This window comes from Colletotrichum destructivum, chromosome 9, assembly GCF_034447905.1.
Source record: "Colletotrichum destructivum chromosome 9, complete sequence".
NCBI lineage: Eukaryota > Fungi > Ascomycota > Sordariomycetes > Glomerellales > Glomerellaceae > Colletotrichum > Colletotrichum destructivum.
This window is the reverse complement of record NC_085904.1, coordinates 215,225-230,406: the sequence shown is the minus strand read 5'-3', so window position 1 is coordinate 230,406 and position 15,182 is coordinate 215,225. Positions and strand designations below refer to the sequence as shown.

The 15,182-nt window shown below is 53.3% G+C and overlaps 7 protein-coding genes across 7 annotated transcripts; 2 read left to right on the top strand and 5 right to left on the bottom strand.

Annotated features, from left to right (window-relative positions):
• Positions 1-789: 789 nt before the first annotated feature.
• Positions 790-2,916, top strand: CDEST_13163 (Putative metallo-beta-lactamase, ribonuclease Z/Hydroxyacylglutathione hydrolase; the record flags this gene model as incomplete). The annotated part of the gene is made up of 9 exons (XM_062929319.1): positions 790-959; positions 1,017-1,162; positions 1,220-1,366; positions 1,418-1,479; positions 1,552-1,618; positions 1,687-2,258; positions 2,315-2,445; positions 2,502-2,756; positions 2,814-2,916. 9 exons carry the CDS (start codon positions 790-792, stop codon positions 2,914-2,916), a joined length of 1,653 nt encoding a protein of 550 aa, XP_062785370.1.
• A 355-nt stretch (positions 2,917-3,271) lies between these two features.
• Positions 3,272-4,599, bottom strand: CDEST_13162 (Putative short-chain dehydrogenase/reductase SDR, NAD(P)-binding domain superfamily). The gene is made up of 3 exons (XM_062929318.1): positions 4,389-4,599; positions 3,828-4,280; positions 3,272-3,767 (listed from the first exon to the last, which is right to left on the bottom strand). Exons 1-3 carry the CDS (start codon positions 4,466-4,468, stop codon positions 3,437-3,439), a joined length of 864 nt encoding a protein of 287 aa, XP_062785369.1. The 5' UTR covers positions 4,469-4,599; the 3' UTR covers positions 3,272-3,436.
• CDEST_13161 (Putative FAD-binding domain, PCMH-type, FAD-binding, type PCMH, subdomain 2) lies at positions 4,531-7,220 on the top strand. The gene is made up of 7 exons (XM_062929317.1): positions 4,531-5,066; positions 5,125-5,709; positions 5,762-5,968; positions 6,020-6,367; positions 6,427-6,596; positions 6,662-6,886; positions 6,958-7,220. Exons 2-7 carry the CDS (start codon positions 5,310-5,312, stop codon positions 7,036-7,038), a joined length of 1,431 nt encoding a protein of 476 aa, XP_062785368.1. The 5' UTR covers positions 4,531-5,066; positions 5,125-5,309; the 3' UTR covers positions 7,039-7,220.
• CDEST_13160 (uncharacterized protein) lies at positions 7,149-8,859 on the bottom strand. Its single transcript, XM_062929316.1, has 3 exons — positions 8,026-8,859; positions 7,721-7,953; positions 7,149-7,666 (listed from the first exon to the last, which is right to left on the bottom strand). The coding sequence occupies exons 1-3, from the start codon at positions 8,522-8,524 to the stop codon at positions 7,250-7,252; spliced, it is 1,149 nt and encodes a 382-aa protein (XP_062785367.1). The 5' UTR covers positions 8,525-8,859; the 3' UTR covers positions 7,149-7,249.
• A 29-nt stretch (positions 8,860-8,888) lies between these two features.
• On the bottom strand, positions 8,889-10,832 carry CDEST_13159 (uncharacterized protein). The gene is made up of 3 exons (XM_062929315.1): positions 9,766-10,832; positions 9,651-9,698; positions 8,889-9,596 (listed from the first exon to the last, which is right to left on the bottom strand). The coding sequence occupies exons 1-3, from the start codon at positions 10,812-10,814 to the stop codon at positions 9,077-9,079; spliced, it is 1,617 nt and encodes a 538-aa protein (XP_062785366.1). The 5' UTR covers positions 10,815-10,832; the 3' UTR covers positions 8,889-9,076.
• Positions 10,833-11,062: 230 nt separating this feature from the next.
• CDEST_13158 (Putative GXWXG domain-containing protein) lies at positions 11,063-11,882 on the bottom strand. Its single transcript, XM_062929314.1, has 3 exons — positions 11,776-11,882; positions 11,422-11,698; positions 11,063-11,365 (listed from the first exon to the last, which is right to left on the bottom strand). Exons 1-3 carry the CDS (start codon positions 11,784-11,786, stop codon positions 11,183-11,185), a joined length of 471 nt encoding a protein of 156 aa, XP_062785365.1. The 5' UTR covers positions 11,787-11,882; the 3' UTR covers positions 11,063-11,182.
• Positions 11,883-12,327: 445 nt separating this feature from the next.
• CDEST_13157 (Putative FAD-binding domain, PCMH-type, FAD-binding, type PCMH, subdomain 1) lies at positions 12,328-14,275 on the bottom strand (the record flags this gene model as incomplete). Its single annotated transcript, XM_062929313.1, has 4 exons — positions 14,005-14,275; positions 13,506-13,940; positions 13,344-13,405; positions 12,328-13,284 (listed from the first exon to the last, which is right to left on the bottom strand). The coding sequence occupies exons 1-4, from the start codon at positions 14,219-14,221 to the stop codon at positions 12,328-12,330; spliced, it is 1,671 nt and encodes a 556-aa protein (XP_062785364.1). The 5' UTR covers positions 14,222-14,275.
• Between the last annotated feature and the right edge of the window lie 907 nt (positions 14,276-15,182).

Genomic DNA, 15,182 nt, shown 5'->3' with positions numbered 1-15,182 from the left:
GAGCTTATCCGGACTGGCAGCATCTCATCTACCGAGCGGGGGACCGCTTTGCTCGGCGCCTTGTTTGTCTTGTTGCCAAGACCTGTATGCTTTGTTGGCGTAGCCGGTGGGATAGTGTAGGTAGCCAGCATTCGCGTCTAACACGAGATTACAAAGTACGGAAGATAACGGCAATCGAGACAAGAAAACTTTAAACTGCCTATACGAGGAGGAACCGGAGTTGTAAAAGCCCGCAATGCGTTTTTTCTACGTATCTCGTGCGTCGAGCGACTCGGGCAATCTCGTCCTCATACAATATCTTATGGTCTCTAGACGTAGTTGAAGCACACCTGCTATGATCAACAGAAAGCATACACAGACGAAGAGCGTGAGCGTCACCGCCGACAAGTTCGACTCTTGATTTGTCACACACAGTGAGGCCGGTGATGGAGCAGTCGAAAGGTGACGCAGTTGCGGCCTATATCTTCTCCGTACGTCGCCGGGTCCGGATTACCCCTGAGATTCAGCGTTGTGCCGATTCTAACAGTCCGAAATAGGAATCATGCCCGTAATTTGCAAGAACGGGGTCGCCGGCACCAAAAAGCTTTTACAGACTAGCAGGTGATGGCTATGATCAATCTGAGTTTGTGTCCCATGATCGCCGTCTCAAGAACCAGGCAAGGAATAGGTCGGTAAGCACTTAAAAGCCGAGGCGCTGGGGCATATTTCCAACGGTTTCGAAGCATGCAGCAGCTTGGGACGATCCCTCTTCCACAATCTTTTCAAAATCAACGATTCATACAAGTTGCCATGCTTTATCTTGCCGCGTTTGTCAGTGGTTTTCTGGGAGTGTCGGCCCTCCTATCAAGGGAAGGAGGGGTAACGCCTGATCCGCGGGCTCTACTCGAACAAGGTATCGAGGCCCTCGGAGGAGCGGCCAACATAGCACAAGTCCATGGTGTCACATACGCTGGCTCAAAGTGAGCATCAAGGTCTCGACGTTGCCTTAAGGATGATGAGCTAACCGGCGTGTATAGGTCATACCGGACGAAAACTTTGATGCAGAGTTTTTCTCTAGACGGCGTTGACAGAGGCGTCTCGGTTCTAGGCACTCAGGACGTCTCGTTCTCATTCGATGGACCTCAGATCAAGCAGCGTCTTCACGTGGATCATCAGCTCGATGGTTTGTGATGAAAAGTATTGGCCCCTCTTGCTAAGCCGCATTACTTACAATGTCTAGGGTTTTGGAGTGGCTTTTCGAGACCGAATTTAGATCACGTTGGCTTTACCATCATCGTTCATGGAGGTGACGATGGCTTTGCAGCCGTCACCGAGGGAAACAGAAACATGTTTGATCCCAGCGCAGGGCCTCAGGGATACGTTGATGGTAGGTCGATTCAGCAAACATGATCAACATTCGAACGCTCACAATCCGCAGGTGTGCTAGCAGCTTACTTGATCAAAGAAGCAAACAAGATGTCGCCTTTCCTGATTTCTAAAGTAAGCTGGATGGTTTCTTGGAATCGTCTGGAACCTTACAAATATCATATTCTAACATCAGAAATCTTATAGATTCTGGCCAACAATAACTTTACCTACCGCGAGGAAGCGCTTTGGACTGGCGAGCGGCTACACGGCGGTCTGCAATCCAACACTGACTTATCCTTTCGGTGGACACTTTCGCTAATGCTTCTCATGGGATGTCAGTTTATGACGGCAATTTTGATTTGACGGTGCTCTTCGATCCCGAAACCAGCCTGCCATACGCTATTCGCTCGGCCGAAAACCACGACATCTTTGGCCCGTCCACAAACGACCTGGTCGTGTACGATTATATTGAATCCAACGGCGTCAAGTTTCCGACTGGATGGAAAACGTTTTACAATGGCCGACACCTTCTCATGACCAGCGGTGTCTCCCAAGTGCTCGTCAACCCCTCTTTCGCCACAGGATTTTTCGATGGCCCGAGTGACCTTTCGAGACTGGAGAAACCCAGAAAGAGCCCTCAGCAAGACTTCTCTGAAGTTGGCGAGAGGAGCGGTGTCTACATCTGGCTAGGTCCGTTCGCAATGACGGCAGCAAACATCTCTGCTAGTCAGCCGCTGCCGGAGCTTCCAGGTCTGTGGTATTTGCAGGTCGGAAATGCCCGCCCGACCTACAGACAGGTGGTTCTCGTACTCGAAGATTCCGTCATTGTTATGGACAGTCCGCCGCATCAGAGTCTGTTGGTACTGGAATGGATAGAACAGACGATCGGGAGGAAGGTCACTCACGTTTGGGTCAGTTTCCTTCAGTACTGCTATTCAGGGAAGACCACTAATCATTCACGATACAGCCCACCCACCATCATCATGATCACTCATCAGGCTTGAAGGATTACGTGAATGCCGGAGCGAAAGTGATAGTTCCAGTTGAAGCCAAGCCCTACTACTCCGCTATCCCTGGCATAGAGTTCCTCACATTCACGTAAGTCTCCGGGTGCACAAACCTTTCCCAGAAGTCGTCCTGACTCGAAGACTTAGGACCGACGAACCATTTGCATTGAATGGCGACAAGATACAGATTAGGTTCATGCATATGAAAGCATCGATGCATTCATTTGACCACACATATGCCGTCATTTTCCCATCTCAGCCCATGCCGAACAGCACCATGGCCGTCTTTGACGCAGATCACGGACGGAATGAGACTGAAACGATCCCGGTACCTGCTGATGACGTCTTAATGACTGAGCTTGTAAAAGCCCTGGTCGACGATCGAGTGGCCAGCCACGCAACGTAAGTTGTAACTGCGATATTGTTGTTTTAGCGGAACTAACATTGACTGCGCTACAGACTCATTTCAGCACACGTGCCTATTATGCCGGTTGCTGCCCTGTTTCGAAGAACCAAGATCCGTTCTAACAACTATTCAACCTTAGACTTTAAGTATATTTAGCTTCTTAGGTGGAGTTTTGAACAAGTCCCCCTTAATACACTTACATGTTAGAACATCATTAGCATAGCTGCATGCAACAGGTTAAAAAGAATATCAGGGAGAACAAATAGGCTTTTACAACTAGATGCTTAGACTAGATGTTTTGTGTAACTGAACTAGTCTTGTAGAACAACGTAACTTGAATTGTTCCAACGGTAAATAGATCTTAGAAAGATTGTTACTAAAGAATAGAATTGTTAATTATCCCTACGTATTTCAATACGCCAGAGTAGATTCTACATCACGTAAACAATAGCAGATTAGATATGACCTAGCCTTTAATTTCGTCATAAACCGCGCCGATATAACCATTGATGAATACGTAGTTGATAACATTTGGTGACGTGTCTTTCGAAGAGGACGCTTGATCTCTATGACCTGGAACAGTGTGGTCCAGCCGAAGTTCCCTCTTCAATTCTCCCCTTCCTTTTTGTCTTCGCTAATGCTTGCTAGTAGCAAGTTAAAAGGACCAAACCAGGCCCTAGAGGATCTTCACTGCACCGCCGTTGGCCGCCACTACACTGCCATTAATCCAACGGGCCCCCTCGCTTACAAGCATACCGACAACGTCACCAACATCCTCGGGGAGCCCAAGGCCTCCGTGAACTGATTTTCCGTCTTTTAAAGCTTTCAAAGCAGCATCGCGCATATCCGGCGGGGTGCTCCCGATGAACGATTCCGTGGCTGTAGCACCAACCGACATTGCATTCACAGTAGTACCCAGGGTCCTGGGGTCTTTGGCCAAGATGTCTGCCCAAGACCGCGTGAGTGATTCCATGGCCGCTTTGGTAGATGCGTACAACATGGCGCCCCTTTTTAAAGTTCAGTGAGAGGGTTTGAAAAACTCCGGGAGGGAGGGGTGGTTAACTTACTCGAAAGGAAGAGGACTGCGGACGAGGTCTGTAGACATGTTGACGACCCTCGATTCGGGTTGGATGTGTCCATCCTTGAGAAGGCGATCCATCAGCACCACGAGACACTGAACGTTGCCAACGAGCATTCGCTGGACATAGTCGGCGTCGAGCTCGCCGACAGGGCGGGTCTCAAAATAGAATGCGTTGTTGACAATAATGTTCAGCTTGCCGCCGAGCTCGTCCCGAATCGTGTTGGCAACAAGGTCGGGGAACTGGGGGTCGAGAAGATTCGCGGCCAGTCCAACAATTCGGGGCGCTTCCAGGTCCGTCAGCTTATACACCTGTTTCACCGCCTGTTCGAGAGACTGAATCTGGTCTAGCGATGCCGTCGAGGAGCAGGTTCCAACAACAACTGCGCCTCGGCGGGCCAGCTGAAGAGCAATGACTCGGCCAATACCGCGAGAGGCGCCACTGCCGGAGTCTAGTTAGAACCATCATTTGAAAATAGGAAATGGAGCTCCAGGTGCTCTACGGGAGCAGACAACTGCCATGTCAAAGCTTGGAACAAACAAAACCTACGTCACTAGTGCGGTTTTGCCTCGTAGGTCCTGGGGAAGCGGAGATAGCTCCGTTTTGCTCTCTGATGCAGGATTTCCCATTTTGTTGAGAGACAGCGCGTTTCCGTTGAATGATTCAGATTATCGGCTTCCGATGGAGGTGAGATTTGTGAGAAGATGAGTCTCAGCAAGGACAAGAGGCAGAGTAAATATAGAATTCTTGCCTGCAGCAACACATACATGACGGTTGGTTGCCAACAGAGCTTCTCACTGATGTGCCGGAGATTACAGATGCGACAAGCACTTCGCGCATTCAGCAACGGGCGAACTCGCGAGGCGGATACAGAAGCTTAGCGTTTGCTATGCTTGGTCTCCGCAACACTGGGGGCTTGCCAGGCATATCTGGATCCGCCACTGAGTCGGTTCAACGGCGCTTCGGACCCCGGCGCTTCGTCACACCATTTGATGAATGGCTTTTTCGGCCGGCCACGGACTTCAGTGAACAGTTGAGCCGAGCCACATCACGTCTCCGATTGAGCTCATTGGCTTCAAGTACCAGTCGTCTGTACACGTACACTACCTAGACGCCAGTCCTGCAATGCAACCCTCTTCGGTTCGCAACCCCGAGGCTCGGTTTCCGAGATTAGCATTCGAAATCAGATGCGTAAAGCGGTACCCAGTGTCTGTTTGCGTGTTCCGGCTAGACGGGGCTGTCAGATCAAGTCACCAAGGTTCGGAACCGGGAAATACGAGCTTACATCATTGAGTATAACATTTCATGTCACACCAAACTTTCGGACAAAGTCTTGGAGCGCGGGCCGCGAGTTTCATAATAATGCCGAGAGCGCAATCCATGCTGCAATGTATATAGCCCCAGTCAAGGTTCAAACTCAAATCAATCTCCAGTATCGGCCCGCATTCTAATTCAACTTCCACGGCCACAATGGATTTCGGTCGCCGATCTCCCACGCAGGTTCTCGCTGCCTTACAGCCGTTGGTACAGGCGTTGGATCGGGAAGCAGTAATCACAAGCACCGATGCTTTGTACCCACTTCATTCGGAGCCATATGCTATTCAAAAGCAGCTCCACCCAGCAGTGGTACTGGTACCGGACACGGTGGAGGAACTCTCTGCCATTGTGAAGTTCCTGTACGGGTCCAACTTAGATTTTGTCATCCGTGGTCATGGCTTCAAATCCCCCTCCGCCAGGCATGTGGTCGTCAGCATGCTAAAGTTCAAGGACCTGGACTATGACCCGGTGAAGAAGATCGCCACAATCGGCGCGAGTGCCACCTGGTTCGAGGTGGTGTCGTTCATGGAGCAAGTCGATCCGGAGTATTCCGGTGAGCAGCCGAGTCTTGCAACGTTTCATGGACAAGATACTGATGCGGCAAGTTCCCGCCGCCCGCACCCCGAGCATCGGAGTCACCGGAACAATTTTGAATGGCGGGCTCTCGTGGATGTCCACCGAGTACGGCGGCATCAGTGATCCAATCAATTTCCTTGACGCGGAAGTCGTCAAGTATGACGGAACGGTTGTCATGGCATCCCAAGAGCCCGGTCTTCTTTGGGCTCTCAGAGGCGGCGGCGGCGGCTTTGGTGGTGAGTGAGACAGACGGGTGGGAATTGCTATGCGGCTGACCAGTTGTGAAGTCGTCACCAAGGTCCTACTTCGAGCGCATCCTTATCCGACTGATATCTGGTCGGGCATGGTTCTGGTGCCTCGGAAGTTGCTGCCGCAGCTGGTTGACAAGATCTACGTTTTCAACCACTCCGTCCCTCACCCAAAAGTCAACTACTTTGCCTACTTGCTACCCAAAAAGCTCCTCGCGACGGTGTTGGAGGGCGACGAGCCTGACGCCGAAGACTCGGTCGTGTTCCACGTCTACGACGCTCTCGGCGGGAAGCACGGTCGAGACGTCTTCCAATGGCTCCTGCAGATGCCCGGCGCGATTGACCGAACCAGGGTGACGAACATGAAGGGGATGCTCGAAATGCAAAGTAAGCATGCTTTGCCGATGAGTTGGTCGTGGAGTTCCACTAACAGGATCTCGCGACAGGAAACGCGGCAGCCCTCCGAGGGACGATGAGGACGTTTTACGCCCCGATGGCAGTTGCTGATATGGACCAAAGCGTCATCACTCGGGCAATTGAGTTCTATGACAAGATCGGTCAACTGGATGAGTCCATCCACACCATGTCGGCGGTGATCTTTGAGTTCCTTTCGTTTGTAAGTCCAACGCCAATCGTGATTCCAATCAATTAATCGCCCCATTAACAATGCGTCCCCACCAGCGATCCCCCATCGGTGGTACTGCAGAGGTTGCCTGGCCCCGGTCGAGTGGCTTGAACCACTTGCTGCTATTCATCTTCAGTGGCCCAGGAGACGGGCCACCGGAGCAGGAAAAGATCCTGCGTCAGCTTTCCGAAGATGCCCCGCGGTACGTGCTAGGGCAGAAAGCCGGTGATGCCGAGATCAATCCTGCCGGTCTCGAGCCGGATTATCATGACGTCAAAGGAGTGAGTCAGAATGCTTCCCTGGATATCCCGATGTTGAACCTGAGTCATTGGAATGACTGACATGTTTCTAGGTGTACCGTGAACACTACGAGAAACTGGTGGAGTTGCGACGTCGATATGATCCTGACAACCGGTTCAAGTCATTTTTCTGATCTCTTCTTTGATCTCGTCGTGATTCAGATGTTGATATATCATCAAGCATTCTTCTCCCTTGGACAAGCGTTTGAATAGCGCATTTGTCATTTGACAACTTCCCATGTAATAGGCTGGAAGTGACAGTTGGTAGTCTATTATAGTACAATTATAGTCCAGTTGATTCCGGGCCAGCCTTTATTTCTACATCCAAGACCGCCTTTGAGCTGATCATTGGAACGTTGTTTCCGAGTCGGACCGCTTCCTCAACATCTTGAGCATCCACGGAGGCGCTCTGTCCCTGAGGCTCCCGCCCCTGACCCGCTGCTCGAGCAGCCACTGCACCGTCATGGTGGCCATCGCGCAGTTCCAGACAAAGGACAAGATCATGCCGAGCGAGAACACGACCGAGCTGGAGACGGTGTTGGTGCCGCAGATGGTCATGATCCCGAAGTCGTCGATGCCGTCGGGGAGGGCGAAGCCCGAGATCAGCAGGATGGCCTGGCAGACGAGGAAGTCGGCGGCGTTGATGAGCTTGAGCCTGCGGTACATGTGAAACGTGAGGTCTGGGCGGGAGCTGAGCCATTTCTGGTAAAGGTATAGGGGCACCGAGATGGCGGCGAGGCCGATGGTGATGTAACCGGTGATCTGCACGGGTTGTTAACGAGTCGAACAAGAGGCGGGGAGGGAAGATCGATTTACCCCGTGTGATGTTCTTGCGTGTTCGGAGTCTCCCATCGCGATGATCCCCGTGACAAGCCCAGCTATGGCAAATGGGGTGAAGACTAGGACGGTGAAGATAGTCTGCCACCGTTCGACTTTCCTCTTTGTGGGCTCCTGGAGCGGACGGTCGATCATGATACACAAGCTCGGTGTCGATGCCAGGACGAGAATAATGGGATATGCGAGAAAGAAGGCCGCCGTCATGGAGACAACTAGATCGCATCAGCACAAAAAAAAAAAAAAAAAAAAGCCGGAAACTTCGTCTGCAAGGCAGGGGTACCCACGATGAACATAGGTCAAAATCACGAATTTGTCCTCCCCAACGCCATTGACGCGGTACGAGTTGTCCGAGAAGTCGATGGAGAAGGCGTTGCCGGAGCTGGAGATGTTGAGAGAGATACATGTGGGTATCGTGACGTTGAGAAAGGGGTTGGCCGAGATGTTCCTCTGGAGCAACTCCTTCAGCCCGGCAACGCCTTTGACGATCCAGCAGTGGTCAGACGTGGAGAGGTCGTGGAAGTGTTCTTGGAGGAAGTCGGTGATGTAGTATTCGTCCCACGGGCTGAAAGGACAGTCTCGACGGACCGAGATGTCCGTGCCGTTGATCTGCTGACGTCTTGGAATAGTTGCGGCGTGGCTCAGGGAGTTTGTATAATCTCTCGCTGCAGAGAGATCTCTCGGAGCATATCTGTCGTTATCCACTGAGCGAGTGCCATCTTGGGTCGGATTGGCGCCCGAGAGCAGAACCCCTAGACCAAGCAACAGGATACTTCGTGAATGCATGAAAATACAGTTGGCTTAACTGCTGGATGGAGGGCTATTGGGAAACCCACCACAAAGGCTCAGGGATCGCGAGGAGATATGTAGTATATCGGAGCCGTCGGTAGGTTTCCCTAGCGTCGGACTCCAGAGGGTATTGTTGTCGCTTTTGACAGATGACGAAGCTGAGGCTGAGTATCAAAAGGGGTCCAGAATGAGGAATATGCCGCGTCTAGGGGCTTGACTAGGGGCATCTAGATTCGTCTCATTGTGCGACACTCTCTCGGGCCCGTCCGGGGTGGGGCTTCGGCCTCCCGCGGAACCGCAGGCGGTGCAGGGCTGCCCTTGCTAGCGACGTTCATGTCAGCGGCGTCCATGACTCTCTCCCGTTCTCAACCAACGGTGACGACGTTTGAGATATGTTCAACGCAGGGTTGCCTCTTTGACGGTGAGAAAATTTGTAGTAACAATCTTCGATGGCTGTCTCGGCTGCGCCTTCATCGTATCAAGAATTTCCCGTTGTTCCACTTCGTTGTTGATCATTGCCAAGGAACATACATGGCCGATACGAGCAGTCTAGAAATTTACAGAGTCCAGGGCGCCGTCTGCGCCGACCTCGCTCACCAAGAAGCCGCTTATATGAGTTTTTGCGGAGAAGTCGCACTGCCCGGTGGCCTCTCGCGCTATTGATTTGTCTAGATTCTCTTCACCCTCCCTCTTCCCCGTTTTCTTCGGGTCGATGAAACACCCGGTCAGAAACATTTCCATCCCCGGCGACGTCGTTGAGTTGCGACTGAAGGCGAACTGGAACTGATACGCGGCTGCGGGGGATGGCGTCCCGGGGAACCTCGGTATGTCCTGACGTAGCTCGGGGAACCGATCGAAGAAGTCCGGCTCCATCGTCCAGCACCGCAGGTTGTGGACGGTTTCCTTGAACAGGGACGATAGACCGTACGTCCCCAGCTGGACGTTCCGGACGTAACAGTCGCGGAAGTCGTAGGGCCAGACGATGCGCAGGTGCTCCTTGAACATGTGCCAAAACATGTTGCCGCAGTACTGGTGCGGTGAGACGGCGAAGCGGTACCGGAGAGCGGGCCTACATTGCCTAGTCAGAGCTGTGATGATTTGGGAAAGATTAGGCGCCCCATACCATGCAAAGTAATCAGCGGAGGGGTCGTGGGATATCTCCTGCAGCGGCCTTTGCATGGTTAGCCTATCTCTGGAGGCGTTAGGCACATAGTCTTGGGTTAAGATCCAGAACTTACGACTTGAGATACCACTGTGGTATTACTGCCGATTTCACCAAACCCGGATCGGCGTAGGCTCTCATCAAAAGGTGGATGATAAACAAGACGGCCAGGCGTTCGGTTTGGCCGCAAGCCGAAAAACAGAGCTCGTCGAGCTGTCTAACCTTCCTCCACAGGGGGGTCATCTTGCCGGAGTGGGCGAGGCTGTCCCAGCCATGGAGCACGGCGTGGACCGGAATGTCTTCGCTGGTCTTGTCTTCCAAGTTGAGAACGGCGTTGGAGAGGACGAATGGCTCCTTGAGGATTTCGTTTCCGGCTTTCCAGTTATTGCAGCTGACTTGGGAGCCGTCTGACAGCCGACGGACAAGCAATGCCGACGAACATTGGCACTTTGGCAGTTGTCCCTGTTGTTGTGTCAAAAGTAGGCTGCTCTTCTCAGTCAAGGAGGCGAGTGTAGGCGGTGGGGATCGTGGCTCGTTCATCACAACCGGAGGCGTACTTGTTAGAACTTCTGGCTCAAACATGACATCGTCCAAGAGATGGTCAATGTCGAAGATACTCTCATCAAGCAGAATTTCCATGTCATTCACACTTTGTTGATTTTTGTTGGTTTCGGCATCGTTTTCTTGTACAGGGACTGACGCGGTTCCCAGCGTGGCGGAAGGACTTGGGCTCGACGCTTGGTGTGAAACCACGTCAACCGGCCGGTGAAGCGGCAACTCTCCCATCGCCTCATCCAAGTCCCAAGTCTCGGCTTCTCTGACATGGCCGCTAAACACAGAGGACGTCGTTCTCAGGCACGTCACTAGCTTGTTCCGCTGCTCGGTCACCCTCGACAGCTGTGCCATGAGCGACGCGGTCGTGGCGTTGTCATCTTGGTGGCTCAGCTTCTCCACCAGGCTCTCGAGCTGGGCTATGCGGTTCTTCTTCTTTTCGCGGGCGACGCGCTGGGCTTTGCGGTCGTACTCCCGCTTCTTGAGCCTCTGGGACGTCGCGGTCTGCGAGTTCCGTTGGGTTCGGGAAGCGTCGTCGAGTGCAGGTGACGTCGGCGTACTGGCCATTCTCATGTTCCGCTTTCGCTTGTTTGCACACAGTGGATCTGAATATGCTTTGCTTTCAACACCACCACCAATGACGGGGTTCGGGATGTTTTCTCATCAAGCAAAGTTGCGCGGAGTGGTGGGTGGGTTAGTGACGTGTGTGGGGTTTGTCCGAAGAGCTGCAAGCCGATGCGGGGAGACGAGACAGCGGCGAAGATTGGATGCCTCGGCATCAGGCGGCAAATAGTTTCACAGTCGAATGTTTTGGCTTAAAGAGAGGATCTTTGAATTTTGCTGTTGAACTCTCGTTTATCGGCACAAAGAGTTGCTAGCATGACTGAATACGCCTGGGCGATGATGGTAATAAAGGCGGGCCCCTCTATCTACCGCTGCAACTAGACCTTGCTCTGTGGTCTCCCCCTCAAGTAGAAATAATACGTCCCGAACCCCCGAAGGTCCTTGTTGTCCATGGCGCCAATCACAGTGTTGTCGTCGACGTAGCGGAAAGAGTCGATGATGGGGAACTTGTCGTAGACCATCGACGCGGTCACGACGCCGCGGAACCTGACCTCGCGCACCTGTTCGTCTCCTTCAGTCAAACTCACGACGTCATGGTTTGGGGATGTCTACTTACCCTCGCGTGGCCGTACTCGGAGAACCATGTCCGCTTGCCGTCCTTGTCATAGCGCATGATGGGGTCGACATCGTCGACGGATCGGAAGTCCTTGCCGGCCCACTTGAAGTTGCGAAGTTGTTGATGGGTCGGGTGGCCAGTGTCGAAGCTGCCTCCTTCCCACTGACCGACGAGGAGTTCGGGCGAGACGGGCTTGAGCTGATCGTACACTGCGGCAACGGCAGTCTCGTCTACGTGACCGTCGATCTTGACCAACTCCGCAAACTGGTCTTCGGCTCTGTGATGGTGGTAAGCATTGGAGCTCGTAATAGTCCCAGACTTGGCTCCCCATGGGTAGAAGTGAAGAGAACGTACGATATCCCCATTCTTAAATGCGTTGAACAAGAAATTGGTCGGTGTTTTCGATACACGTACTCAAAAATGAGATCTACAGTCCCTAACCGAAACTGCGGACAAATACTAGTTCATGTACGATTCTTCTGCTTGGGGTTGGTGAGGTGTCAGTTGCGCAAGCCGAGGTTGCGAGTCAAAACGATATCCCCACACCTGACTCAATTCAATAACCGCAAGGGACTTCGTCATATGATACCACATCGTTTACAGTTGACCCTCGTTTGCATGACGAACAGTTGACTTCAAATCCTGACAGAGCGTACATCCACTTTGTCTTGGGGCGCTTTTGCCTTTCCCAAACATCCCGGTTTCATGCGGCTTTGTAGAAGAATATAACCCTCGGCGACTGCAACGATCCTGTCCCTGCTGTTCCTCATCCTGTTTCTGATGTTGTCTCTCAACTCTCTCCTAGTTCCCCAACAGCCCTTTGTAAAAGGTTTTTCAAACAATTTACTTTAAGAAACCTGCAGCAGATGTCGGTCGCACCAGAATAGCATCATTCCGCCTCCTGCGTCACTGCCAGTTGAAATACCGCGGGTCCGAAACCGGTGCGCGGTCAAGCTTGAAATACCCCGGCTGCAACTTCTGGAAGATCTCCTTCGGGTCGTACTTCTTCGCGATCCGCTTCAGCCGGGCCTTGTTCTCCGGCCCGTACCCGGTGACGACGTCCTGGAACTGAGCGGCGTAGTTCATGTAGATGTAGTCGTTGTCCATCCCGCGCGCCTTGGCCTCGGCGTTGACCCTGCCCAGCACCGCCGACGCGAACGCGTACACGGCGTCGTCGTCCCCTCGGTTGCTCCACATGACGGACACCTCCAGGATGTAGAACGGCCCGTCCTCGACGTCCAGACCCAGCGCGTTGCCGCCGCTCCTCCGCATCGCTTTGAGCATCGGCACCGTGATGCCCTGTGCCACCAGGCAGGGCACGATGCCAGGCACGTCCGCGACCGCGAGGACCTCCTCGAAGTAGATGTCCCGCGCGAGGTTGACGATCTCGACGTCGGCCTTGGTGGTGATCACGGCGAAGATCTCCCGCAGGCCCAAAGGCGTGTTCTCCGTGTTCTCCCTGGCGTAATCAGCGACGGCGCGGTTCCGCGTCGTGTCGGCGACGGCGGGGATGGCGTTCCACTCGGAAAAGATGTCGGCGTCTTGGCCGTCCGGCTCCGCGTAGTACAGCGTCGTCGGCGACAGCTTGGTGCCGTTGAGGTAAAGGTACACGTGCCACAGGCCGGCCTTGGGGTCCTCTTCCGCGTTGGCGATGATGTTGGCGTAGGCCTCGGCGACCCGGGGGAATTGGTCTTCGGTGTAGGTCCGGGACCCGCCCCACATGTTGCCGCCAGGGAGCGGGACGGTGCGGAAGTTGAAGCCGACGACGAGGCCGAAGTTGTTCCCGCCGCCGCGGAGGGCCCAGAAAAGGTCCGGGAACGACGTCTCCGTGACTCGGACGATGGCTCCGGTTGCGATCACGACCTGCTTCTTGTGAGCGAGCATGTCCTTGGTTCTTCAATGCAGTTAGCGACCTGACGTACGTCGTAGCTGTCCACGTTGTCGCAGGCCCAGCCGTACAGACCAGAAAAGAAGGAGATTCCGCCTAGTACAGGGTCAGTGTGCGCAGTCTCCAACCCATGCCAAATTTATGGACGTTATCGACAGAGATATTCATGTGCTCGCCAGGACGATCAACAACTCACCTCCGGTCGTAAGCCCCCCGACGCCGACGCTGTATATCCGCCCCCCAATGACAGTGACGTCGTACTTGGTGAGCTCTTGGTACACATCGCCCCAGACGTTCCCGGGCTGGACCGAGGCAACCTTCCTGTCTGAAGACAACGAAATTCTCCTCATATTCGTAAAGGAGACGGTGATTCCGCCCTCGATGCTGGACGCTCCCGCCATCGCAGCGTGGCCGCCACTCTTCACCGCGAAGGGACACTGCGTCAGGCGCGATAGAAGTACGACGACCGATACGTGCTCTGGTTCGAACGGTTTGAAGATACAATACGGCCTGACCTCGGCCTGACCTCGGCCTGTATCGTCGACCAGTAGAGGCTGATGAAGTCGGTATAAGCTACCTCGTCTCTCGTCTCGACGGTGTCGTCGCCGTAAATGAATCTCAACGAGCTGCACTACGCGGAGAAATCAGAACGTCAGGTTTTGTATGCTCATGTACTGCAGGCTCAGAGGAACCACCCACGGCTACAGAGCATCCTTTCTCTGATCTTCTCCCGAGATCTACCAGGTCGGGAATCCCAGATACATTGATGCCGTGCTGCAGGAGCGCTTCTTCAATGTTGAATTCGGCTGGTTCCACGATCGAGTCGGCGTCGCTCGAAAGTTGCGCAATAACAACAAGGGCGCGGCTGGCTGCCAAAGTAGCCGCCCACAGTATTCTCGATCTTGGACGCATGGCTCGAACCGCAATCTTTTCTTGTAAGAATAGAGCTGTCGCCGACGTGCAGAAAGAGAGGACGGTTCAGGCCCGGAATTGTTTTCAATTGAGGGGCAGCGGCAATCTATATGTGCCTCATAGCGCCATGCCGTGATGGGCAGGTGTCTCATTCAAGCACTGCAACATGAGGTTCATCGCATTTTCGTGCAGGTTGCACACAGCCGATGTTGACCTAGAGCATATGTCTCTGCAGGTAAAACTCGTCTCAATGTAACACTGTGGCAAGACAGCGTGGTGGCAGCCCAGGGGACTAGAAGCCACCATTCTAAAGATCCACGAATGATGTCTGCCGTGTTAACGCCCAGCCTGTGAGGCGGTGCGCGGGCATCACAATTCGATACCAATGTTCGAGACGGACGCCCAAGCCACTCTTTTCGAGATGCAACCGAAATCTATTGACAACGTACTGCGGACATCTGTCTCAGTGATAGGATACGCGGTCGTGCATCTTGGGAGAGGTAACCTGCAACAATTCCTGCTGTGAGTCCTTGGGCGTACAGCCCAACGCACAGCTGTAATTACTCATAGAAATAATTGTCCAACCAGGCCCATGCCCGCGCCTTGAGGCAGTATCACAAAAACTCGGTTGCAATCTTTAATCTGCAACCTGGGATCTGAAGGTCTGCGGAGCGTAGACCGGAGAGGTTGAGCTACGAGCGAAGGGTTTTTCGATAATCAATCGCATATGGAGCAGGTGCCCGGCCGGCACCGGCGGCCGTATTTCAACGTAATGTAGAATAGTGTTGATGTAGCAAAACTATGTTAGCATAGATCTGCAGAGCCTGAGACTGAAGCTTAGTGGGTAAGAATAAGAGCGTGAGTATCTGTCGTCAAAGGAGGGGGGGGGGGGTTATGCCAGGACTTTCATCGCTTCTCGATGCAAAGATGTCGCATGTCGTCTCTTGGCCCGACCAAACAT